This window comes from Teleopsis dalmanni, chromosome 1 (genome assembly GCF_002237135.1).
Source record: "Teleopsis dalmanni isolate 2A chromosome 1, ASM223713v2, whole genome shotgun sequence".
Lineage (NCBI taxonomy): Eukaryota > Metazoa > Arthropoda > Insecta > Diptera > Diopsidae > Teleopsis > Teleopsis dalmanni.
This window is the reverse complement of record NC_051846.1, coordinates 160,578,236-160,605,397: the sequence shown is the minus strand read 5'-3', so window position 1 is coordinate 160,605,397 and position 27,162 is coordinate 160,578,236. Positions and strand designations below refer to the sequence as shown.

Here is a 27,162-nt window from a genome sequence, read left to right as displayed (position 1 = left end):
GCAGGTTGTTAAGGTCAATTATGTAAGTAAATAAGTAATCATTTTAAAGAATTATTTATAAAAAGCAAAAAATATTGCAGCTTCATATTTGAGTGCAGAAATTTTCTAATAGAATAAGTCGTAAGTCTATATTATATAAAATAATTAATTCAACATTAATAATATATTTAGATATAAAGAGAAAATTTCATATTTTTTAGCGTTGTAGTATATGTAGAATAAAATTTACATTTAATTGGGGGCGTGATTATTGCCGTAACATCTGTTGTTATCGTTGTTCTTTCAATATAATTGTTGCTGTTATTATCTCTCACCTTTTTTTTATTTATCCGTTTAAAGATTAATTATTATTGTATTTCATTATTAGAGGTAGTTAGAAAAAGGTTGACCCATGTTAAGTTTCGTCTTCAATGTCAAAAAGTCTCTCCAACATTGTTTATTATTACTGAAAACCTACTGAAGAAAACCTATAATTATTATTGTATTTCATTATTAGAGGTAGTTAGAAAAGGGTTGACCCATGTTAAGTTCCGTCTTCAATGTCAAAAAGTCTCTCCAACATTGTTTATTATTACTGAAAACCTACTGAAAATCAATTTATAATTATTATTGTATTTCATTATTAGAGGTAGTTAGAAAAGGGTTGACCCATGTTAAGTTCCGTTTTCAATGTCAAAAAATCTCTCCAACATAAAAAAATGAAATCCTTGTTTATTAAGTTCCTTATGCATTTTTATTATTATGGCTTAGTTTTGTGTGTTTCAACTCACATTACATATGTATATAATCGCACTACAAAAGATTTTAGCCATTACTTTGGTAATTGTTTAACTATAACATGGTAAATGTATATATTATTCAATTTTTGCAAAGATATTTTGTTATTTGCTTGGTTATTGTTCTTGTGTATAAATACTGTGTATGTTAATTATTTGGATTAATTTTTAAAATAAATAAATTTGTTTAATAAAATTTGCAAAACTCATAACAAATATTTTACTTTGTTTATAAATTTTTTGTTTTCAAAACGTTTATTATTATTTTTTGAATAAATTGACGAAAACGTTTATTTAATTTTAATTCCCTCGAATTTTATGGTAGTTTTTTTTTTTTAATTTGTCAATGTTTAATGGTTAAATTTTTAATAATCGTTTATTCTACTTACTTTATATATTGTTTAACTTTAATTATTATATATATATATATATACATATATATATCTATATATATATATATATATGCTATTTCGCTTATTTAATGAATCTAATACATATTACGAATAAATGATTTAAACATATATTTCTAAAATTATTTAACTCCTTTAACTTTTTAATATATTTTAAAGCTTAGTTTCTATTAGATTACAATTTGTAACTAAAAATATATTCTAGAGATACTGAAATTGTTCGTTTTATTTTTAAATTTATTTATATATAATAATTATATATGTTTATATATGTATGTAACAAGCAATAAACAATTATATCTAATTTTCATGAAATCGATCCCTAGCGCCCTGCATTACTAATCATACAGATCGGTATATGTTCTGTGATCCTCAATTGTTTGTTGTTAAAAAAAACATATATCGATCCATTAAATTGATGTAGTATTTGTATGAATGGATAATGCAGAATGTAGGATAATTTTAGTTAAGTATTTTGTTATATGTCAATAGCTAAAATGCTATATATTGTTGAATTGTAAATTTTAATATAGAATTTATATTTATGTAAATTGTTAAATGTACTATTAATAATAATAATAATAATAAAATTTATAAATAACAATAATATAAAGAGTAAGTTTAAAAAATCTCTTTAACTATGATTAATTATATTCTCAATAGATTATTACATTTGTGTTAGCTAATAGAAATGTTTGTTTGAATGTAGATCGCGCTTTAATAAGAAGCACTTTAATTGTTTTATATGGTCGCAAAAGTAGAATATCATAAGATTTTTATTTATTTTTACAATATTATCTATAGAGGGTTTTGGATATTTTCGAAGCTTAAATGTTAAGAGCAATAATTTTTTATTTTTAAAATTATTTTATTTCGCTGTTTTTTGTTGCGCCTTGAAGGTAGTACGTTCGACTAATGACTACGAATTTTATTGCTTATATTTGAAATAATGTAAATATATATGAAACTTAAATAAGTTTCATGAGGGATGGTGGTTCCCTGCCTTGACTTCGTTTAATGCCTAAGAACACGTTTGATTTTTACTTACAATAAGTTTCTAATTGCATTACAGATCAAACGATATAATAATATTTAGGTATATATTCACTAGAAAATAATTTTTCAGTTAATAGAAGTGATACATAAAAAACATAAAAATAGTTTATAACTTGAATAAAATATTTAAATAATTCAATAAATAATTCATATATATTATAAATAATTTTAAGGAAGGCAGACAATCTAATTCACAAAAATTTTTAGGAACGAGTACGGAGTAAGGAAAAAATAAAGACAGTAAATAATTAAAATATATTTATTTCAATTAAAAAAGCTTATTAATACAATTTATATATAAGAATACAACAGCAAATTAAAAATTATAGCGATATTCACGATGTTGAGTAACGAGTACGGTAACCGAGTAGCGGCACAAACCGACAACAACAAAGCACATTTTGGGTAAAGGTATACAGAGCTTGTTGCGGGAGGAAGTGGATTCACAAAAATTTTTAGGAACGAGTACGGAGTAAGGAAAAAATAAAGACAGTAAATAATTAAAATATATTTATTTCAATTAAAAAAGCTTATTAATACAATTTATATATAAGAATACAACAGCAAATTAAAAATTATAGCGATATTCACGATGTTGAGTAACGAGTACGGTAACCGAGTAGCGGCTTAAATCAACAACAACAAACCACATTTTGGGTAAAGGTATACAGAGTTTGTTGCGGGAGGAAGTGGATGCCACTGATATTTATTATATATTATTTATTTATAACGTAAACGAAGCATTCGTGAATTATTTGACCGCCTGTTTAGGTGCGAGTTATGCCAGGTAAAGTATAATTAAAAAATATAAATATAATTTTTGAAATGTTATTATACTTTTATAAAAAGTGGTGCTCCAGTATAACGAATGCTCGATATAACATATCTTTTTTTGAACTCCATTAAACACTCAATATAACAAAATCAATTACTCCTTATAATGAATCATTGCTTTCAGAACCCTTAAAATTTTGTATTATACACTGTTTTACAAAATTGAGATAAAATTACTATAATTAAAGGTCTTGTTGATCTTGTAAATTAAATTTTTTACAAATATACTTAACATTAAAATTCATTAGAAAAATAATTTAATAACTTTTTGCTTGTAGTTATCAGACAAACTTTAGTATATATGACTTACAGAGGGAGAAACAGATTAACATCACCCACGTAGCTATTCAAAAAGTAAAGCACATTGTGACAATTAATGTTATTAGGTTGTATATTAATTGGGTTGAAGAAAATATTATTAAAATTGACAATGTATTTATCTTAAGAACATTGCTAAAAAAAGCTATTCACTTCTGCTAGCGAATAAAGCTTACGTTAATTGGAGATTTTGCTTTATAAGAAGTAAAGCTTTTTAGGTTCTAAAGGTGCCAAGAATCAGCAGGTACATGTCCCAGAGCGATGCGTCGACCAAGTATCATTCACCACAACCAAGAGAGACTACACAAACAGATCTTTGCGGATTGCAACAACAACAGGTCCCAAACCATAATATATGCAATTATGGTTCAGGTTTCGTTCAAAATATAACACATAATTGATGCGCTTAGTTTACTGGAATATTTCAATAATATTTATTCAATATAATGAATTTTTATATAAAAATTCAAAATAATAATGACCCTAACATTCATTCGTATCGTTCGTTATAATGGACCACCTCTTTAAATTGTATCATTAAGCATTTTTGATAAAAAATAAATAATACAAAATTGTTTGGTATTATCTAAAAAAAAAATTTCAAATATATTTAATAAATTATGTAAAATTTTTAATAAATTATGTAAAGTTTTTCTAACTCTCGTAAGAAGTTATAAAATATTTTTATTATTTAGAAATATGTTATGTTAATGCGTTATATTGTACATAAATATATACCATTTTAATTAGTTTCAATAATTAATTAAACGAATATATTAATTAATTTTATTAATTTAATACTTATATTATTTAATAAATAAATATTGTAGTTATAAAATATTAATTGATAAAATTAATATTTAATTAATAATTTAATAAAATTCCTTAATATATTAGTATTATTAATTCTTAAAACTAATTAATATGATATATATTAAAACATTAAGATTACATTATAATGCAATTTTATATTAGTTTATTTAATAATATTGAAAAAAAATCAAGCAATAAAAACATAGTCTGATAAATATTTCTATTTTTGAATATAAAGAATACTGTCCTCATACGTTTTATAACGTGTTTATGGAAATTTAATATATCTATAATTTATAAAATTAAACGAAATAGTTGAGTTAATATTTAATCTTTTTTTTAAATACATAATTAAAAAATAATACTAAAACATATACAATAAAATCTAAAGATAAAATTTGAAAATCATTATGAAGAAGGAAAGTTTTTCTTATTTGATTAGACACATTTTCTTCTTATACTACGAAATTGCTTTAATGTTAAAATCTTAAAATTACTTCAAGGACCTTAGGATATGTTAAATGGTCTCTAATTTTATATAATAAAATTTATTCAAAAAGGTATATAATGTTATTAATTTTGTTTTACTGTATTATTAATAGTTTTATAAGAATTAAAATAAAACTGTGAATTTTCAAGCGTTTCATATGTATGTATTATTATTTTAAATAATCTTATTTATTCATAAATTATAGAGTTCACTAAATTTAAAATTTTATTTTGATATATTTGATATTGTTTAACTAATTTAGTTATAGTATTTTAAATTGACCGTTATTGTATATTTAAATTGAATATATATAAATATATATAAATAATAAAAAAACCAGAACTATTTAAATTGCGTTGAATCATTTTTTATATGAAAATATACAATTTTTTTGTTTATATATACAAAAAAAAAAATTAATTTTGTCGCAATTGGTTATTTTCGAATTATATTGATAATTCAATTGTATATTATAAATAAGCGCAAAGTTTCAATTTATTTGCATAACAACTGACACGCATAATAATTCTGATAAAATTTTATTATCTACAAGGTAAATACTAATACGTATCGTAAAAACATTATTTTTTTTAATAATACAAGTATAAGAAAAATGTATATATATTATAATATATTCGTCATATTTAAATGGTTTTTGTTTATTTTAATTGTCTATGTATAAATGTTAATTGCAGCTTTTTTAAGTATTGTATAGAAATACAACTTATAATATATATATTATAACAGTTATGCATTTGTTATCAACTGTGAAACTGTGCTAATTCCGATAACTCACTTTTATAAGATTTTGCAATATTATTAAATAACTTTTAACGTATGTTTATAATAATACTATTTATTAAATAAAATTGCTGTTTAATTTTTCTTTGAAAATTTAATTTTTGATTTTTAATGCTTATGTTCATATAAAGTATTTTTTTTTGTTTATATAAATTTCTAGTAATTTTTAATTCTTATTAAGTACCTTAAGAACAAGTTTACTTATTTTTATATATTGTTCCAACTCAACAAAAATTTTTCTTTTAATAGAATGCGATTACATATCTTAAACACAGGTGCATTTTTTTCTGTATAAATTATGCATAATTTTTGCATTTAAATCTACAATTAACATTTTCTTTTAAATAGAATTTATTGTTTAAATATTAAATAGAAGAGAAATATTACATATATTTTTATTAAATTTTATTATAATATTTTTTATAATTTTATTTTTGAAGATATATATATAAATGCATATGCATAACAAGAAAAGGAATACTAAACTTTTTTAAAGATGTTTTTAATTAGTATAATTGCATAAATGTTTTAAATTAATTTAACACAATTTTAAGTAATATTTAGAGGAATTTGTAAATATTTTATATAAATGTAAATTTATAATAAAATTTATTAAATATATAATAACAACAATTTTAACATAAAAAGAAAAAAAAACTGCACATCGTGAAATTCTACCGTCAACATTTTCCTAAGTAATAATTCATTTAGTTTATTATTATATGAATATTGCTGTTGTTTAGTCCTCCTTTGAAAGACTACCCAAATCACTTAAAAATATTTCTGGTGTTAATATATGTGATGAACCAACCAATACTTCCCAATTTTTAACAGAATTGGTAACTTCATAAGCGCAACGCATCTCTGACATGCTTACGCCACCGACAATAAATACAATAAGGCGTGGTACATTTTTAACTTGAGTCTGGGCTTTATCTTTATGCCAATGTCCATAGCGGGCACTAAAAATAAATTACATAAAAATAAAAATTAATAATAAAATTTAATATAATATTTAAAGTTAGACAAATATATTTTTAAAATAAAATAAAATTTATTTGCAAACAGGTCTTTAACTAAAAATTTACTTTAAATGACTTTTAAATAATTTTAATAATAAAAAAAAGGTTTCATGTTATTAAACAGTCATGATGCATTAATAATGAATATACATTAATATAGTTCTTTTGATTCTTTTCGGTCACTTAAGCCCTCTAACTGGCTACAAGTATTGTGTATATTCGACACAATGTGTCTCAATTCTGATGAAACAGAAAAAGTTCCAAAAAAAAAACCATTTCTATTCAAAATACCATTCTTTCAAAACGGTGCAGGAAATGTTCAACAAATATTTCTGAAAATTTTTCATACTCATCGGTGATAATTGACTTAGGACGTCAATCGAACATTTTAAGATGGTATCAATGAGCTTCGATCGACATACTAAGGCAATCACCTGAAAGCGATGCGATTCATATTGTTGTTATACTCCACAGAAATCTGTTGGTATAGTTCATATTGAAAGTTGTAAGCGGCGATCGGTCATCGTAAAATTCCAAAACATAGATGTGGCACAATTCCGAACCTTTACTTTCAATGTCAATACTATTTGGGGAGTATTCATAAGCAGCATGTAAGTAAATCACATCAATACGACAGATAATCAAGATTATTATTAAGTTTGGGGATTTTGCAGTGCGACATAGAGATGTATTGTGTCCTCTTCATGGATTGCTTTAAGTTCAATTTATTTTAAAAATATTATATTAATTTTGTAAGATCGGAACCGAAGATGATTTTTGATGGCGATGCTAGGAAGCGGATTGAGCAACATTATATGGTTTTCTTAGAACCGACATAGGTTTAGTAACTTCAAATAATATATATTTTTAAATTCGTTAAAAGCATAAAATTGTTTAGGAGACTCTTTTGAAGGACAACACAATAGTACTGATAGATCGAAATGCACTATAAAAGCAAACATTGATAATATCGCGATTTATGAGAACATTATAATGTTCCAATAATAACTAAATAAATATTTCAGTATACAAGGTAGACCTTATATTTGAAAACCACGACCTTTGAAAGCTTACGCAGTGCAGACCAGAGTAGAGATCGGAATTATTTAACGGAAAATGATAAAGTTAAAATGGGCTTTCATTTTAGCTTCATAATTTACATTTTTTGTTATAATTACGAGATCGCATAGTTCTCTGAATAAGAATAAGAATCTATAATGTGGTTAGAAGCCAGATCAAAAAAATTCGTTCACTGTAACACACTATAATCTGATCTATAAATGATTGTCAACGATTTTATTAGTTTTAATAATTTTAGTTTAAGTAACTTGAAATAAAGCAGAACAGGGGTTTAGAATCTAGAATAGACTCCTAGCGCAGCGAAACACCTTACACTGTAAAACACCAAGTTAAAAAGGAACCTAAGTAGTTAATTTATTACTTATAAAATGATGTCTTTCTTTGTCTTTATCTTTGTCGTGTTCAGTTATTGGATATTTTATATCATTAAAATTATAACTTACCTTGTAGGTGCATGATAGTTTGTATTTTGTGCACGGCCAGCTAAGAAAGCAAAATGGCGTTGATCTAATTTATCTTCGATACAATCTTCCATTATATCTTTAACAACTGGCGTCCAACGTGACATTTGATAAGTATGCTCAGTGATACGCTCTTTTCGTGGTACAGAATAAATTTTTTTACGAGACTAGAAAAATTTTAAGCGTCAAATATATATATTAAAATTTAATATATAAATTAATTAACATACATCTTGAATAACATTAACACCCAAATAGCTCAGATTGCGCACCATATCCTGCTCTTTTGGTGTAAGTTGAGCATGTGTGAAAAGCTTTGTTATATTCTCTTCCGTAACACCGTTTTTAATCATTATATAAAGCGCGATTATGCGTACTTTATCATAATTGGAAACATTCTAAAATTTTTAATTATAAAAATATTTAATTATTTAAAATTAAGATTTTTAGAAAATTTATAAAATTATTTTTTAATATATTTACGCACTTGATCAAGTAATATAGGCACAATATTGCGCATATGATCTTTGATTTTTTCACCTTCAGCATCTGTGCCCATTGCCAAGTCTTGCTCAACACGACAAAGTTTATCGACATAGTTCTAAATAGTAGTTTTAGAAAATAAATATTATTATTATTTTTTCATAAATAATTAATTTTTATATTTTTTTTGTGTGATGATGTTAATATTTAATTTGATAACCCACAAAAGCTCGGAAGAAAAATTAAAATAATATTTTCTTTTGTATTTTTAATTTAAGATTAAATTAGTTTAATATTAAATAGTATAAAAAATATATATTTTTATTATTTACTAATGTAACAATAATCCATTATTATAATGTTGTTTTTGTGATAATATTATTATTTAACTTGACTAAAATAAACAAGTAAACTAAATACTCACAAAATATCGGCAGAAAAATTTAAAATAATGTTTTCTTTTGTATTATAGTAGTTTAATATAATCAATAATATAAGAAATAAATATTATATTATTATTTACTGATAAAACACATTATGATACATTATTATAATACTGCTTTTGTGATAATATTATTATTTAGTATGACTAAAATAAATAAATAAACCAAGTAACCACAAAATATCAAAAGAAAAAATTAGAATATTTTTTTTTTTTTGGATTTTTAATTTAAGATTAAAGTGATTAAAATTATAAAAAAGTATTAAATTAAACTCAAACAATTTTTCAGATTAAGTATTAATCTAAAAAAATTAATAATAAATATTTTTAATAATGAATCACAATATTAATAATAAGAGATAAATATGTAAATAAATTTCTTATTTCAAATATATAACATATATTATAAATGATATAGTTTATTTAATAAACAAAATATAGTACCTGATACGACTTCATACAATCTTCAGCTAAATGCAAATGGGTCGAATATTTCGATAATTCTTTCTGATATTGCGGCATTTTCTTTATCATTTGTGACAGATCACGCATTGAAGATTTATCGGCTATATAAAAAAATTTAGTAGATAAATTTATTATAAATAATAATTTAAAAATTTTATTTGTATTTTAAAAGATATTCGTGTAACCACACTTGTTATACATATTATTATGGAGGACATTTTTTTTTGTATAATAGTTCTTATAACTTACTCGATGTCATTCTTTTGGACTCGGTGAATTTTTTCAAATTTTGTGTAACTTGAGTAGATACAACAGCAATATGTTCATGTCGCAATTCTACCCACAAATCATCATTCTCATCGAGTAGCACTTCTTTTTCTGGTTGATTTGGTCCAGGCGTATATTTGTAGACATCATTAACAATCGGTAGAAGATCATATGCCATCGCCTGTAATGTTAACTCGTGTAACATTGGCGATACACAATCAAAGCCACGATCCAAAATTAATAATTGAGATCGTGATTTTTCGGGACCTTCTCCCATGGTGGGCTCATCGGCTTTATATGCATCTAACTTTTGTTGTACAGATGCTGCCAAATCTATATTTCGTTCCCAATCGCTACGATAACGCACATTCGGATATTCGCCAAGTGTGGCGCAAAGTGTGGCAATTTGCTCGGCAATCCGTTCAATATGTTTGGTTCGTATTGAGGCGAACGCTGGCGAATACAAACACTGGAAAGTGTCTGGCGAATCGAGAGAATAAACCTAATCAAGGAAATTATAAAGCCCCAATATGGAGATTACATGTTAAAAAATGATCAAAATCGTATATATTGATATTATATTTCAAAATCGCTGATTAAAGTATTATATATAGATTAGAATATATACTTTAGTTATATAAAGCAATAAAAGAAAAGATCAGTTCGAGAGCGTATTAAAAGCAACAACAACTACAAATGCAAATTTTATATTATATATACAAATAAAATTAATATATTTATAGGTTTAAGATAATTGTCATGGCATAGCGGTGTGTTTTCTTATAATAATATTTACATGAACTCAATAAATTTATTTTATTATATTTTAATAATAAAATAAATTTATGAAATTATTAATATATATTATTTCTATTTTATTTTTATTTTGGATGATATGCGTAAATAACTATTTTCGAACTAAATTATTTATTGCCCGTTTTTATCGCATGACAAATTACAGTTCAGCAAATAAATGCGTTTAAGTATATTTTTTTAAATAATGAATTAATTTTAATATTTTAATTTAAACGCTTTTATTTGTTTATATTAGTTAGCATGCAATTTGACATATTTTTGTTTTGTTATTTTGTATATAAATAATGTTAGAGTTTGATAGATAAAAATACATTTATTTTCACGATTTGCTTCTCTGTATAAAACAACATACATTAAATTGAACACTACAAAACAAGTAAAACAAAACTTAAGGAGATTATTTTCTTTTGTTTTTTTGTTTTTTTAAATATACTAACGAATCGCATTGAGAAGTTATATCTTCAAAAACAAAGACTTTATGATTTTACGAAGAGATTATGTTGCAAAAGCGGCGGGCTCTATAACCCGATACCACTCTAAATTGACAATCATGTATTGTTTAATAATTCCGTCGAAAATTTATTATTCACTGAAAAAAGGCTTGTTATCAAGAACGATGAAAAACCAGGGTTCCAATGATAACCCGGTTTAGAATTTGTGAGTTCAGATATTTAATTCATATTGTTTTCAGAAAATACTTTAAGCTTGAAGATATGTTGGAATCAAATCAAATCAAACTACATAGTTTTTCAGTACTTCAAATCGTCGTGGAGAGGTGGTCAATTAAGGCGTCTTATTGATTCTTTTTAGTGGCGTCAAAGTTACTCCCCTTTCCAAGTAGTGTTTAGGGTCAGTTAGGAGTTATCACACCCTTGGGTAAGAGATCTTGATTTTTGAAACAAACCTGAGCGGTTAATAAAGGGGATAATTTTTAAAAGATATATATTTACGATGTTTACCAGTGTATTTACATTGTGTATAGAAGTTGTTAAAATTTACTACAGAAGCAATGAATCTATTCTAGTTACGCTTTGCGTATTATTTAAAATTTATGGTCAATAGACGGTAGGGTTTGTAACATAATGTGAAAAATTAAATTCATCAAAAACGTAAAAGTATTGTTAATAATATCGATACTGTTAGCCACGGTATATATGAAAATTAGATGTCATTCTTACACAAACTTAGTATCATATATAATAGTCTTTATAAAGATTTGTATTTCCAAGCACAATTCGAAAAAAATTAGGCAAATTATATATATATAAAAATGAATTTAATTAAAGAACATTATGACACCATAAAATTTACAGTTGGTGTGGTTTGTGGTTTGAAATTATAATTGGACCATACATTTTCAAATTGATCTAAGAATCTATTAAAATCTTTTAATCATACTATAAACCAACAGTTACGGTGTTAAGTTAGATGTATAAAACGACAAATTACCCCTAAAATTTGACAGGGTTCGAATAAAATCATTGGTAGTTGCAATGTAAACTAATTATATACGAAAAATTATATACAGAAAACATTTCCAAAGATCACTGCTAATAGGTGTTTGGCAATATTCGAAGAAATAGCTTTATAATTACTAATTTTTTTAGCATGAGTTTGATTATTGGGACCCGGATAATATATGGTTTGAAGAAGTTGTCGTTCAAGACATTATTCAACAAATCTTTCATATTTACTAAAAAAAGGTTTTTTTTTTTTATAATTTACATATAACATTTAGGTAGCTTAAAATAATTAATAATTTTTTTAATAATCAACTTATGGTTGTAGTTGTCCAAATATCACGACTTTTAAATTTTAATATATAATTTAAAACAAATATATTATATATATATGATCTTTTTTAATTTTGATAACTTTATATTGATATAAGAAAGCGATTCGTTAGTGTTGAAATAATATTATTTTATAACACACATATATTTATTATTTTGATATTTCTGAAAGAAATCCTTTTTGCATTTTAATATAACTTTTTTTTTTAAAGAATATTAAAATTCAAAAAGGATTCCTTTCAGTTATAAATATTTACACATATAGGTGTATTTACAACATTGAGGTAGAGAAACAGATAGAGACATTGATAGTTATGAAAAACGACAGCATTTTATGTAGAAGTAAAAAGTGTGTTTTTTTTTTTTTTGGGTAAACTCGCACCTGGCATTCATATGGAAGAAATGCAATATTTATCTCCTTTAGAGTTTTGATCTTTCTTGCAGCGCACGATTTACACAAATCGTTAAATAATTCCTCCGGGCAAACTATAATAAATTATAAATAAAATTAAATAAACAGGTTTAACTATGAACCAAATAAAAAAATTTATAATAATATAAAATTATGTTTTGGGTTTCTAACCAATGCATTTGCTATGCATCATCCGTTATGGGTGGGGTTCACAAAAAGCAAGTGATTATCAATCAAAATAAAGTTAATAAATAATTAATAATTAAAAACAAAAATTTATTTGGTGCATAACTAGCAAAAGTTAAAATATTGTATGTTTAACAAATCTAAAAAATTCTTTATTTAAAAACAATTTTTTTAAATATAGTTTGTAATATAAACGCTTACCCTGTGACTGCAAGAAAATTATTTGTTTCCAATTAAAATTTCATAAAATTAAAAAACTAATTAAGCCTATTTAAGAATATATTAATTTTAGAGATCTTATGCTCTTAAATGGGCTAAAGAAATATATATATATAAATATATATATTATAGCTTCGTTGAAGCGAATAATAGTTAGATGCCAGTGGCACCCTGTCTTATGGAAAAAGCGCTCAAATAGCTAATAGTGGGTATGTTCTCATAAACTAAAATAGAGATAGATGCCAGTGACAGTCTTTTTCATAGAAGACGATCTCACTTAGTCTGTAAAAAGATAAGCTCACTTAGTCTCTAAAAAGACAAGCTCACTTAGACTCTAAAAAGGCGAGCTCACTTAAAGTCTAAAAAGACGAGTTTACACTCTCTAAAAAAATGAGCTCACTTACGCTCTAAGAATTGGGTACATTATGATAAATTGAAATAAGTTTTTAGCCTAACGGACTTATCTGAGCTCTAAGAAGTGGAACAATTGTAATAAATTGAAAGATGGACAGTGACAGCCATTCTTATAGAAGACAGTCTGACGGTGTAAGGGTTTGAGACATACATTTTTACATAATGAATTTTAGAATTTTGTTTACTATTTTGGAGTTACACCGGAGAAGATATTATGACCAATTACCAAAATGAGATATAAGATATTTTTTGTACACACATCAATTTGGACATTAAACAACATTTAAAATAGAGAAAAAATTTATCGCAAAAGCTTGTAAAAGTGAAGTAAATGCAGAGTTAGATTGTAATTTTTAAAGCATTATTTATGAGCCAATGTTAGATAATGTAGGACAAAACTTTATTATGTTAGGAAATTTTGTTTAAGAAAAGAAGGAAAACGCGTACTCATACATTTTTATTTTATTATTATTAAGTATTTACTTAATTTGCATAAAAACGGTTATATATTTGATTTGGTCATGTATTCATTAAGTACCTGCGCTTCATATGCTAAAAATGCAATATTAATTTCTTTACATGTTCTTATGTACTTGCGCGTTATATCTGAACGCTCTTTTAATCTTTCAAATATATCTTGTGGAACCGCTGTAAAAGTTTAAATTGAAAATAACAATAAGAAATGTGTTTTTGAACTATATTCATATAAAAGTGATGCTATTTGCATTGTTTTATATGTTAAAAGTTATATAGTAAAAAGTACCTTCAGTAAAGAAGACATGCGCATAGCGATACATTGGACGTGCCGGGTTCTCAAAATCACGAATAAGAAAACGAACAGATTCATCCGATGGTGTTATTAAGTATATAGCATCCATAGTTGGTAAAGGTTCCCGTTTTTTGGCAATATCCTCAACCACTAAAAACAAATTTAAAAAATTTATATAATATAGTTTTTATTTAAGAAGTGTTTACACTAGACTCGGTATTCGGTAAAGTTTTATTAATAATTTTTTTTTATCTCGTTGCATTACGTTGACACCAATTTTAAATAATTTATTTTGAATCAGTCATTTCAAAGGGTTTTAGGAGTGAATAGTAACATTTCTAAAACGCTTTTGTTTATCATTTATTTATCATTTTAATAAATACCGCATCGGTCTAAATACCTCTATAGCATTTTTTTATGTAGTATCTATAAAGTACTTACAAGTTATTCCTTCTGCACTTATTTCATGCATTTTTGTACATGCAGAAACCATACGCATGCCTAACTTATCAACAACCAGTACTCGCCATTCCATTCCTCCTGGCTTTGCGGCTGCAGCAGTTCCAGTTTTCTTTGGAGGTGGGGGCTTATATTTAACCACCTCATTCATAATTTCTATTTAAATAAGATATAAATAATAAAACATTAATAAAAAGTGTTAAACTCTTTATAGCAAAGAAAAAAATATAGGATAAGCTTTGGATTTGTCACTTATTAGTTATTTATTTTAATATAATAATATTTATAAACATAATCTATAATCTATACACGTAATTCATAATAGAAACGTTTTGATTTTTATTCATTATTCACTCGTGCTGGAAAATTTGTACGCAAAGTTTTATTTACTGTGGTTAAAAGTGAAATGGGAATATTGTCCTCCAAGGCTCACTCAAGCATAGATAATAGTTCGTTGTTGTACCCTGTAAGAAATATCATCTGTACGCTAGAAGTGAAAAATCGTCTTAAAGAAATAAGTTCCAGCGTCTGGTACACAAATGGCGTCTCCTTGAGAAAGTGCGTAAGGTTTCCTTCAAGTAAAAGGAAACTAACCTGATAAATCGAATTACTTGGCTATCTCCCTACTTTTAAAAGATCATTGCTCTACAGGCAATGGGATAATGGGAAAATGGATACCAAATATTTTGAATCTTCTCCTAACCAATCATTGGCATTGACATGTGCGGTGAAGAATAGTTTCTTTCACATTCGCAGAGTCTCAACTCCGACAAAAATCGTTAGAGATGAGATGAAGCTTTATTACTTGCCTTCTTAATATACAATAAACTGTTCACACCGATACCCTTGCTTATGCTTTAGTTAAAGACGCTGACCGATCTGAATATTCTCTAATCTGAAGCGTCTTGTGCTCTGAGAAGAATTTTCTTATACCTAGGATTTCGTTAAGTAGGTATGATTAATAGCTTAAGTTTGACTATTTTTGCGTAATTATAAACACACGATAGCTAGAAAACCTAGGTTGCTGTTAGAGGCCATTAAGAGTTCAAGTACAAGTAGAAGAACCATGTCGCCTCAATAGGGTGGAATCACACATGGAATTGGGTTAAATTTATATATGCAATGAGATAGAGAAATAGATGGCAAAGTTTTTGAAAGTCCAAGAACGTTTGTATACAGCTTGTATTACAAAGCGATATTCATAACTTCAAAATTTCTTCGAATATGCTCGCAGTGTGATATAATATTCTTATTAAGTAACTTTTAACCTTCACCTATGTGAAAGAAATTTATAGCGTTCTTTTCATTCAGTAGACAATTAATCAAAAACGTTTTCATACAGAATGGAATAGAACCAATTGCGCACAATCATTCAACATTTACATATCAATGGAATTGAAACAAATCAAATCCAAATTGAAAATGTTAATTATGCATTTGGGATTGATTTTAAATCAATCAATTGTTCGGGAATTAATGATAAAGGTTATGACATTGTTTAACCTGATTGATAAGTGAAAGTGCGCGAGATTGTCAGAACCACAGATATATATTTCATGGTATATTTCAATTTTGTATGAATTATTGGGTAAAAAAAGATGTTAAGATGTATAACCGTAATTTAATGTAAGTTAATGATAATAATATTGTATGATATATCAGCTTCGAAAAATATGAAAATTCTAAAACTGATAGGATGTACGAGGTATATTTAATATATATAGCTCACCTTTAGTGGAAGTGAATATCAATGGCATTTACTGACAAAAATTATTGAAACGTCTTAAAAAATGTCTATGCTGTAAAACATGTTACTCACAGTTAGCCCTCTGCAACTATATCGTATTTTAAATCTAATACATCGGTAAGGGGATCTTGAGCCAGTTTCAGAAACTTTGCAGTTATGAAAGATATGTAAATCAGTGAGGCTCAAGTTTGGGTTATGCTCGTTTGGGTAATCTTTTAGTTGGTTTCTGTCACACGTTTGCGCTTTGTGCATACATTCAACTGCATAATTTAAAAATTGCAGCTTTATATTCTTGATAAAAAAAAGAAAATATTAATAAGTATTCATGAGAGATGTCTCAATTTACAACATAATCATCTTCACTGCCAATTTTAAAGTTTAATTTGACTATTTTATGTTCGAAATGTGAAAGGTTTATTATATTTGTGGAGAACTCTTCAAACTATCAATCATTTTTATCAAGAAGACTTGTGTAGTGCTGTTGTTTGGTGGCTAGCTCAGAGTAAGAGCTATAGTATTGATAAATTTAACAGAATTCAGAGGATCGCATGCCTTGGCGTTACAGGAGCTTTTAGGATGACCGCTTCGGACGCCCTAAACACGATGCTATACCTGCTACCTATTGATCTTCACATCAAAAATATTGTTTGTAATTGCGCTGTTAGACTGAAAGCAACAGCCGTCTGGTAGGAACGAACATATGGACATAGTCGGATTCTAGATACAGTTCTAAGTTGTCTGTATAGGATGACATCGTATTATCTGAATCCATGCCTAGACTTTGAAAGACGTTTTCAGATAATATTTTCTTTAAGAAATGAATGGAAAATAAAAATTTCCGAAACAAATTATGATATCTCAATGTACAGGAATGGCTCCAAAATGAACTGCATGGCAGAAGCAGAGTTCTTCGCGCCATCTGACAACATAAACAATACTCTTAGCTTCTTACCTAACAACGCCACAGTTTTTCAGGCAAAATTCTTAGCAATTAGAGAAGCTTATTGACAGCCAGGCAGCAATCAAGTCCCTTAAATCCTTCACAATAAAATCAAAGATAGTAAAAGAGTGTAGAAAGGCAATCGACGAGTTAAATCGGTGGGCTGACATCACACTCATCTCGGTTAAGCTGTCAGTTAAGCCCATTCTGGTGATTCCCTGGATAAGTTCCTGGCGGTACTGGTTTATATTATCCTAAAGACCATTAAGAGTAATATCTAGTTTACTTTCTTCAGCATGCCAATAACAGATGGAAAGCACTTAAGTCATGTGCAATTTTCAGGTTAACATGTCCCACTTCTAATAAAATTAGATCCTCGAAACTCATCAAAAGAGACCACGTGAACACTGCAAAGTTTACTGCAGTTCTTTCTGGTCATTGGTGTATAAGAACCTACGTAGAGAAATTGCGCATTCCTCATAATCTTCATTGCAGAAGTTGTGGAAAACCGCTGAAAAAAGAAACCAATAGGTTTCAATAGGTTTTTAGGAAGATAATCCTTTGATAATTTATCAGACTGTTCATCGGAGAATACGACAGATCTATTAAAATATCTAAATTCGACGGAATGGATTTAGTGGTAGCAAAACCGCTAATTAAGGTACATGGAAGTTATCTAATGGCCTGCCACTGCAACTAATCAACCAACCTACATCCATTTAGTACCAACGTCCTAAACCATATGCATAAGGATTCGTACTGTACGTGGGTTATAAATAGTTTTATTAATTTGTCAAAAAGAGCCTAGGTATTAATAAGTAGAAATTTCTATAAATTATAGTAGGTGTGAGTTGGATTATTTTGTTTTATGTGGCGAGATTGTGGGAAATTTTTTATAGTCAATTGCTTCATATCTGTTTCTTCCACTTTGATTGAAAATATTGAATAGATATAAATAAATGCTACTGATTTGTCTCATACATATGATTATATTAAAATAAAAATATTACTATTATCTATTTGATAGTAGAAAGTGAAAATATTTATTAAAAAAAAGTTAAGAGCTATATCATAAACCAAGCATTTGTTTAGAAAAATTATCATATAATATTAGAAATGAATAATTCATAGATAACCAATCATGGTGCAGTTGAGCTTTTTGTTTGCAGTGTATATCATATTTTTATGAGGTTTTTAGATAACAACTTAATATATTTAATTTGAACAATTAATATATTCCTCTAAAATTTGCTTTTTTTCCATCAATGTATAATTCTCTTTACTATTTAATAATTTTATTGCTTACTTTCATTTTTTTTTATTAATAATTAAGACCTGTAAACAAAAAAAACAGTAGTGACTCATTATTGCAACCTGTGAATCAACGCACAAATACGCAAACATTATTTCTACATAACATAAACGGGTAAACTTGAAATGACGTCACTAAACAAACAGAGCTATATGTACTGAAATAGTCAGAAGTCATATTTAATTTAATAATGATTACAAGATTACTGTGCAAAAATAAGTCGTAGTGTGGGTTGTAAGAAAAAGTATTTCAAAGATCTTAGCACAAACAGAGCGTAAGTGTTAAAAAAAACCGCAACAAAAGGTCACATTTCGGGTGCGCACACAAAATAGGAAAATCGATAATTGCAAAAATTTTTTATCTTGAGTTTTATATTTCTTTAATATAATTTAATAAATTTCTTGTTTAAACATAATTTATTTTTAAAAATGAAATCTTTATTTGACATATATTTTATTTTTTTGCTTTTTATATCAGATATAGGGCGTTTTTTCATAATAAAGCATTTGATATTTTTAGTGCTCTTATCATTTACATAATTTTTTCATTTTTTTGTTATTTTATGCATTCACTCACTTTGCCCAACTAAGACTTTCAAAGCCATTTTCACAAAATAGTTATTCTAAATGCTAAATTGTTACAAATATAATTTTATAATAATTTTCCACACGAATTTTAAGGAAACTTCCCCAAACAATATTAACTAATACGTCCGCAATGCAAAACACATACTGCAGAAACAAAATAAATTTCTATACAGTACAAATAAAAATGTTTCTAAATATTGAAAGCGGATAAGAGATAATAAGCAAAGAATAGTGTTACAGTGCAATGTTTGTGTAAAAAGTAGTAGCGAACACTTTTGGTAATAAGAAACAGTATGATATATAATTTTTAATTGAATTGAATATGTATATATAATAAGGGTATAAAGTTTTTAAATTTTTAAATATAGACAAAGAGATAATAAGCAAAGAACATGTTTGTTAATATTATCATTTTTATCACCTTTAACCTTTATCACCTATATATATATGTATAAAAGAGTAAAAATGGATGATAATTTGAAAAGTTCTTTACAAGTATAATAAAGCTTTCACATTTCGAACATAAAATAGTAAAACAGAGTGATTTTATAATATTAATTGAATAAAAATTAATTGTCAAGTCAAACTAAAAATCCTAGTTTTAATCCTAGTAATTTTTAAATTTTTAAGTAAGCTTACTTGGTTCGTTCTCTTTGCTCTTTCCTGATGATTTGAAACACTTCTAATTAATTTAAATTTTGTATGAAGCTTTTTAAAACTTTAAAATTGGCCGTGAAGATGATTTACGTTACTAAATTGAGACATCTCGCATGAATACTTATTAATATTTTTTTTGTGGTCTATTAAGAATATAAAGTCTTTCATTTAAATCTGCAATTTTTAAATTATACAGTCTGGATGTATCCACAAAGTACAAACGTGTGACATAAACTAGCAGATAAATTACCCAAACGAGCACAACACAAACGACCCCCATTGATTTGCGTATTTCTCACAACTGCACAATTTCTGAAACTGAAATCCCCTTCTAAAAATCTTCAGGTTTGGAGCAGGATATAGTTGCAGAGGGCTAACTGTGAATAACATGTTTCACAGCATAGATATTTTTTAAGATGTTCCAATAAGTCTTGTCAGTAAATGCCATTCATATTCACTTTGATTGATTGATCTATATATATTGCATATACCTCGTATATCCTATCAGTTTTAGAATTTTCATATTTTTCGGAGCTGATATTATATAGATATAATGAATATCTATAAGAATATAAATTTTAAAAATATTACATTTACCATATCTACCACAATTGTTGCATCTGGATACTGAAATGTAGTTCACAACAATTGGACCATCGCGATTTAATGCCTGCAGATTCTTATTATTCATTTCTAATAGAATTTTTTAGTGGATTTAAGTGTCATAAGTCTTTAGATGACTTCCACCAACCGTTAAAGTGATAATCATTAAAATATTAATTCCGATAATATTTAGCACAATTTATTGAATTTAGAAAAATAGCTAGTGTAATATAAAAATTACATTTAAAACTCTTTTTGATATTTATAGGAACCATAGGCACGAACATGTTCCCGTATGCGCACTGAATTGATAGCAATGAAACCGCTTGCATCTTTTGGTACATAGCCACCATGTACATCCATTGATACTAATTCTTTATTGTAAAGTGACCCGAGGCTTTTAGTCTCAGCACGTGCCACTGCACGACAATAACCAGGTGCTAGTTCAACTATAACTTGACCACTAACTTTTTGTTGTGACAATTCCAAACAGCCACGGACATAATCAGCTTCTGGACTAAACCAAAAACCATTATAAACATAATCTGCCATACGATCTCGTAATAAATGCTTCGTACGTAGAACTTCTCGATCAAGACAAAACACTTCAAGGTCTTGATGTGCTGTGAATAATATCGTACCCCCAGGAGTTTCATAAACACCTCTCGATTTTAAGCCAACAAACCGATTTTCAACAATATCAATACGTCCAATACCATAAGACCCACCAATTTCATTAAGAAATATTAATATTGTCAAAGGTGTATGGAATTCTTCATCATTTACCAGGTTCTTAACTATTTTTGGTAACCCATGATCGAAATGTATAACAATACGTGTACTTATTTTTGGAGCATTTGTAAGTGGATTAACAGTCATTTCATACAATGATTCCGGTGCTAATTGAAATGGATCTTCTAATATACCAGATTCATAGCTAATATGCATTATATTTGCATCAGTGCTCCAAGGTGCTGTAGGTTTTGCACTTACAGGTATATTATGGTGTTTAGCATATTCTATTAAATCAAGTCTACCCTGAAAACGTTCACAGAACTCCTCATCTCGCCAAGGTGCAATTATCTGGCAATATTATTACATTATTTAAAAATATTTCAAAAAAAATGTTCTTAATCATAATACCTTTATCTTTGGGTGGAGTGCATAAGCGCAAAGTTCAAAACGTACTTGATCATTGCCTTTACCTGTAGCTCCGTGAGCTAAATATTTTGCATCATATTTTTTTGCTACTTCGATTAAAGCAACGGTTATACATGGACGTGCTAGAGATGTACCAAGTAAATAGCGCTCTTCATATATTAAACCCATTTGAATTGAGGGCCAAATATAATTTTGAACAAAATCTTCTTTAACATCTTTTATAATTACCTTAATTTTTAATTTATGAATTGCTTTTTAGATGAAAACTTATTTTTAATAACTTACTTCAGTAGCTCCAATATTTATTGCCTTTTGACGTGCCACAGTAAAGTCTTCATTTTGGCCCACATCTGCCATAACACAAATAACCTCATAGCCTATTTAATTTTTTAATTAAAATTATTTATATTTTTTTTTTATTTAAACTACTTATTTATGTTTATATTTATTATAGGCAAAATCTTATATACCTTTTTCTAAAAGCCATTTAAGTATACAGCTAGTATCAAGACCTCCCGAATAAGCTAAAATTACTTTGTCAACCATTGCGCTAATCTAATAACACTAAGAATTACTAAAAAAAATTTGTTAATATATTAAAAAATATTATTAAATTAATTTGTTTAGTTCAGATAAGAATGAACGCATGCCTGTAGAAAGCTTTTACTGATAAGCCAAGAATATTCTGAAGATGCTGCAATATTGTGTAGAGGATAACACTAAATAAATATAAAAAGGTATAAAAGTAACAAGTAAGTAAGTTTTTTCAGAAATATTGAATTTTAAATTAAGTTTTTATTAGAAACTTAATTTACGTGAATAGTTTTATGTTTTTGTGTACTAAAATTATATATCAGAGAGTATTGTTTATAATAAATACAGCTTTTTCTCTTATATGAATTATTACTAAAAAATATATAAATTGATAAAATTAAATGAAAAAAAAAACTATAGTAAAATTAATTAAAATTAGGAGTTAATAAATAATTTCTTAATCAAATTTATGGAGCCTACATGCACCATAATTTGTGGTGTTATTATTTACTGTGCTTGCAGCAACAACAATGCGTTAATTAAATTAACAAATAATATACAAAATAATAAGAAAATTATAAAAAGCATGTAAAGTAAAATAAATTTTATTGGTTTTGTCTTTAATAACTAGTCGTCTACTCTGGCTAGACAGGCTAGGTTTTTATATTCAAATGAAAATACTTATTATTTAAGAATTTTGTTTGTAAACAAAGCTTTGTAGGGCTCAGTGAAAAAATGTTAGTGTATGCAAAAATCTCGACAAAAGTCAAACTAGTGTAGACGCAAAGTTAGGTGTGAAGTCATTTATCACTACGTTTCATATGATCAACATTGTATAAAATTTTCCTTCCCATTGATTTGCTTAGGGAAGTTTTTAGTCATGGAACTATTTGTTTATATACGTTTTTTAAATAAAGATTATAAAATTATAATGATCTTATTGACGATCATATTTTAGTACATTAATAAAACTGTGAAGTGTTTCTTATTATCATAACTTTTTATTTCTTATAAACTATTTATAAAAATTGCTTATGTTAATACATCGCTGTAAGTGAGTTAATACCGTTTTAGTGAATTGAATTTTAGTGTATTAATATTAAAATTTATTTAAATGATCTCTGAAATTTCATACAACTGGTTTAGATACGCTAAAAAGATTCCATAAATGTCAGATTTTAGCAAAAAAACACCCTTTTTATAATATACATATATAAACACAAAGATATTATTTAGCTGGAGGATTTTACTACGGCAATAGAGATCTATTCTACACATTTTACAGACAGACTATTCTACAAAAACCAGTTTGCTCAGTAAGTTGCTTAATAAACTGAGATAAAACCTTAAAACACTACAAAAACTTTAAGTACCATTAGAGTTACGTTCTAGTTTTAAAAGTTCAGAATTAAATGCCTTGTCAGAATTTCAGTAATGATACTTAAGTTGTTTTTATATAATATGCAATCCTTAAATCAAGTGTCAATTACGCTGTTTACACAGATTTTCATGGAACAGCTTAGTGTAAAGGTGAGAACACCAGTGACGCGCAAATAAACAATTCAAAAATTTAAAATCAAACCAAAACAGCTGATTCACACATTAATACAAATTTAACTTGAAATAAAATGTACAAAGTCTGTGTAGTATTTTCAAATTTTGACAGGGATGTTACGCTTTCTCAGATGCTCTTGAATTTACTTGAAAATTTGCTGGTGGAACGCATTTATGCATACACAGTGTTACTCGAAGTTACTACGAGTAGCTCGTGGTACAGACCTATTAGAACGCGTCGATTAAAAACACCTTGCAGCTATTGTTTTTATTTTACATAATCACTTTCTTGAAAGTAAAATTTATAAATAAAATGTAAAACTAATATATTTCACGCAGTTAGGTTTATTTTTATAATAGTTTTTTTATTCACTAAATTTTAATGCATTTTTTAAAAATTATTTTATTTCATGTAATTTAATTAATAGCTTCCTTTTTGCGATATTTGGTATTTTGTAGTTAGCCTCATTCTTATTATATTTGCGGCAGTGTAAACACTTGTGAAATTATCACTAAAGGAGGTTCATTACTTAGAAGTGTGCATATAGAATATAACAAAATACTAAAAAAATGTTCAAATCATTTATTTACTATTGTCCACGGCATAAAATTATATTAATATTTAATATACATTAATATGTACATATATAGGTCGTGTGCGAGTTAGGCTAAGTTGATGCTAAACCAAATGGGAGATTTTTTGGGATTTTTTGCACTGCACACATTTTGCCATTTATCAACACGTATCGACACATCAATACATTATCGACACAACTTAGAATTTCCCTCATTTAGAACGCAACTTAGCCTAACTCGCACACGACCATAATATTGTTATATGTGTCTATAACCTATCAAAATCTGTAGACTGCAAACACCCTGTAATGTTTTGTTGTTATTTTGCACGGGCAGGTTTTTGACAGCTGGTAAATGACTTTGCCACTGCCAATGAATAAAATTTGTTAGGAAAAATAGTTTTTGTGAAAAGTAAGTGCAAAAATTGTGACCAAAAGCAACAAATGTTAATTTTACCGAACACACAGTTTTTTTTTAATATATAACTAGAAGCAATCATTCCAAAACATAAAATTAATGAAAATATCGGTCAAACTTAGTTCTAACAGATTGTGATGTAACAGTTTCAGTAGCAATAATTTATATATATATTATTACGTTTTTTGGTATTAATAAAACATAATTTGATATGTTTTCCTTTCAGAATGACTGCCGTATTACGAGTGGGCATCGTAAGACTTTGCAGTAAAAATACTGCACCAAGTCTGTTGAATGTGCAATCAGCGCTGCCTGCGGCACTAAACCAGAAATGCTCCATATCGGGCAGAACAATGCGCGGTGGACCTCGCATACCAAAATGTAAGCCTTATCCATATAAGGAGAAGGATTATACTGTATGGAACCATTTCTTTGATAAAACATCAAAACGTTTAGATGAGAACTCAAAAATAATTTTGGTTGAAGGTCCGATCGGTGCAGGCAAATCGAAACTCGCAGCAGAGTTGGCAAAGGAGTTGGACATGTTGTACGTACCTGAAGCAAATATGGATACATATTATATAAATACATACGGCTATAATATGCGTAAATTGGATCCACAACTTCCAGAAAGTTGCCGCTCGTATGACGTGGTTAATTTTTGTAAAGAACCAAAGCATCAAAATACGGCCAGTTTTCAAATTCAAATGTACCGATTGCGTTTCATGCAATATGTGGATGCTCTAGCACATGTACTTTCCACTGGCCAAGGTGTTGTACTTGATCGTAGTTGTTATTCGGATTTTGTGTTTATGGAGGCAATGCATAAGCATGGTTACCTATCAGCTGGTGCGCGTTCCGTTTACAATGAAATTAAAGAGAATACAATTACTGAACTAATGCAGCCTCATTTAGTCATTTATTTGGATTGCCCTGTCGATGTTGTAAAAGTGAGATTCATTTTTGTTTTTTTTTTCCTTATAATGTTTTTATAAATATTTTGTTTTGGTTTTTAGCAACGTATTAAGGCTAGAAATTTAGATTATGAAGTAAATTCAAAAGTATTCACGGATGATTATTTGAAAGATATGGAATTTTATTATAAGCAACACTTTTTAAAAAAGATGAGTATACATGCAGAACTATTGATTTATGATTGGACTTCTGGCGGTGAATCTGAAGTAGTGGTTGAAGATATTGAACGTATTAATTTTGGTACTTTCGAAATTGATCGTCATAATAAGAAAATGAAGGATTGGCGTATTCCTTTGGAAACTGAATGGTGTGAGGCACGAACTAAATATACTCACGATAAACCTGATCTTCATCAGTACTTTAATATACCAAGATACGACGTACCAGAATTGTTGATTGATCCAGAGGACTGCAAAGTGTTCGATAAGGTCTGGTTTAGTGTAAGTATTACAATAAAATATTCTTAATTAGAAGAAATTATTAAGTTATATATGTTTTATATATGAATTTTAGGCACCTGGCATGAAATATCGTCCAGGCTATAACGAGGATATGGGTGATACTGGTCTACTTACTAAAGTGAAAGTTCCATATAATCAGCCTTACTAAATTATTATTTATGAACATCTAACAGTGTAAAAATATGTGTTAAATTTATAATTGGTTAACGAAATAAACACAACATAGTAAAAAAAAGCAAAATGTGTGAAAAATCTTTATCCTTTTTTTGACTTATGAAAAACATTGGACATCAAAACCGAGTTGAAGTCTGTGTGTTTAAAAAAGTTTTTTTGATTAGTATTTGAAAAATTTCGATTGAGATTAAATGAAAACAATTTTCATTCATATGTTACAAAGAGGTGATTGCCTGTTTGACAATTGCTCTTTAGATGTAGATGTTCTTGAAGTAGATGTAGATACAGCTGTTCTTGAATTTATGAATTTTGTTGAATTGTTATGGTTAGCCAAAAATTCAATTAATTAAAATAATATACAAAATAAAATTCACTACTGTTCGAAAAAACCTCTTGTTGAATCTTTACTAAATGTCGTTAAAAGAAATATTCTCATTCTTCAAATAAAAAGCAACCAGAAAAGAATTAATACCTTTTAGTAAAATTAACATATATCTAACCAAAAATAAAGTAGTTCCAGAATTGGGCGGATCTATTTCCCACAGTCACTTATCTTTTCAGAAGGCCAAAAGCGGTTTGGCACTGGTTACAACAATTGTATATCGGCTATATTAATGTTATAATTCGAAGATTCATTTGGTTTTCTTATTGAAGGAATATTATGAATACTGAAAGGGG

At 27.2% G+C, this 27,162-nt stretch overlaps 3 protein-coding genes across 4 annotated transcripts; 1 reads left to right on the top strand and 2 right to left on the bottom strand.

The window, feature by feature from the left end:
• Positions 1-6,128: 6,128 nt before the first annotated feature.
• On the bottom strand, positions 6,129-19,389 carry LOC119669684 (protein ROP). 2 transcript variants are annotated; one of them, XM_038079681.1, is made up of 10 exons: positions 19,362-19,389; positions 14,769-14,942; positions 14,322-14,477; positions 14,097-14,206; positions 9,701-10,220; positions 9,431-9,552; positions 8,549-8,662; positions 8,292-8,459; positions 8,044-8,228; positions 6,129-6,460 (listed from the first exon to the last, which is right to left on the bottom strand). In XM_038079681.1, the coding sequence occupies exons 1-10, from the start codon at positions 19,387-19,389 to the stop codon at positions 6,238-6,240; spliced, it is 1,800 nt and encodes a 599-aa protein (XP_037935609.1). In that variant the 3' UTR covers positions 6,129-6,237. The 2 variants fall into 2 exon arrangements, with proteins under 2 accessions (XP_037935609.1, XP_037935610.1); XM_038079682.1 differs by lacking the exon at positions 14,097-14,206 and adding an exon at positions 12,710-12,813 and having other exon boundaries at positions 6,238-6,460.
• Positions 19,390-20,830: 1,441 nt separating this feature from the next.
• Positions 20,831-22,816, bottom strand: LOC119666583 (argininosuccinate synthase). The gene is made up of 5 exons (XM_038075863.1): positions 22,808-22,816; positions 22,264-22,348; positions 22,079-22,170; positions 21,776-22,021; positions 20,831-21,715 (listed from the first exon to the last, which is right to left on the bottom strand). The coding sequence occupies exons 1-5, from the start codon at positions 22,814-22,816 to the stop codon at positions 20,876-20,878; spliced, it is 1,272 nt and encodes a 423-aa protein (XP_037931791.1). The 3' UTR covers positions 20,831-20,875.
• Positions 22,817-24,764: 1,948 nt separating this feature from the next.
• Positions 24,765-26,551, top strand: LOC119669689 (NADH dehydrogenase [ubiquinone] 1 alpha subcomplex subunit 10, mitochondrial). The gene is made up of 4 exons (XM_038079690.1): positions 24,765-24,868; positions 25,101-25,824; positions 25,891-26,289; positions 26,363-26,551. The coding sequence occupies exons 2-4, from the start codon at positions 25,102-25,104 to the stop codon at positions 26,456-26,458; spliced, it is 1,218 nt and encodes a 405-aa protein (XP_037935618.1). The 5' UTR covers positions 24,765-24,868; position 25,101; the 3' UTR covers positions 26,459-26,551.
• The last annotated feature ends 611 nt before the right edge of the window (positions 26,552-27,162 follow it).

Coding starts and splice junctions, on each gene's coding strand:
- LOC119669684 (XM_038079681.1), bottom strand. CDS start 19,389: ATGGCTTTGAAAGTCTTAGTTGGGCAAA. Junction 9,553..9,700: donor GTCCAAAAGAATGACATCGA/GTAAGTTATAAG, acceptor TTTTTTATATAG/CCGATAAATCTTCAATGCGT. Junction 8,229..8,291: donor GTGTTAATGTTATTCAAGAT/GTATGTTAATTA, acceptor AAATTTTTCTAG/TCTCGTAAAAAAATTTATTC.
- LOC119666583 (XM_038075863.1), bottom strand. Junction 22,022..22,078: donor TAAATATTGGAGCTACTGAA/GTAAGTTATTAA, acceptor TTAAAAATTAAG/GTAATTATAAAAGATGTTAA. Junction 21,716..21,775: donor CACTCCACCCAAAGATAAAG/GTATTATGATTA, acceptor TAATATTGCCAG/ATAATTGCACCTTGGCGAGA.
- LOC119669689 (XM_038079690.1), top strand. CDS start 25,102: ATGACTGCCGTATTACGAGTGGGCATCGTAAGACTTTGCAGTAAAAAT. Junction 25,825..25,890: donor GCCCTGTCGATGTTGTAAAA/GTGAGATTCATT, acceptor TTTGGTTTTTAG/CAACGTATTAAGGCTAGAAA. Junction 26,290..26,362: donor TCGATAAGGTCTGGTTTAGT/GTAAGTATTACA, acceptor TATGAATTTTAG/GCACCTGGCATGAAATATCG.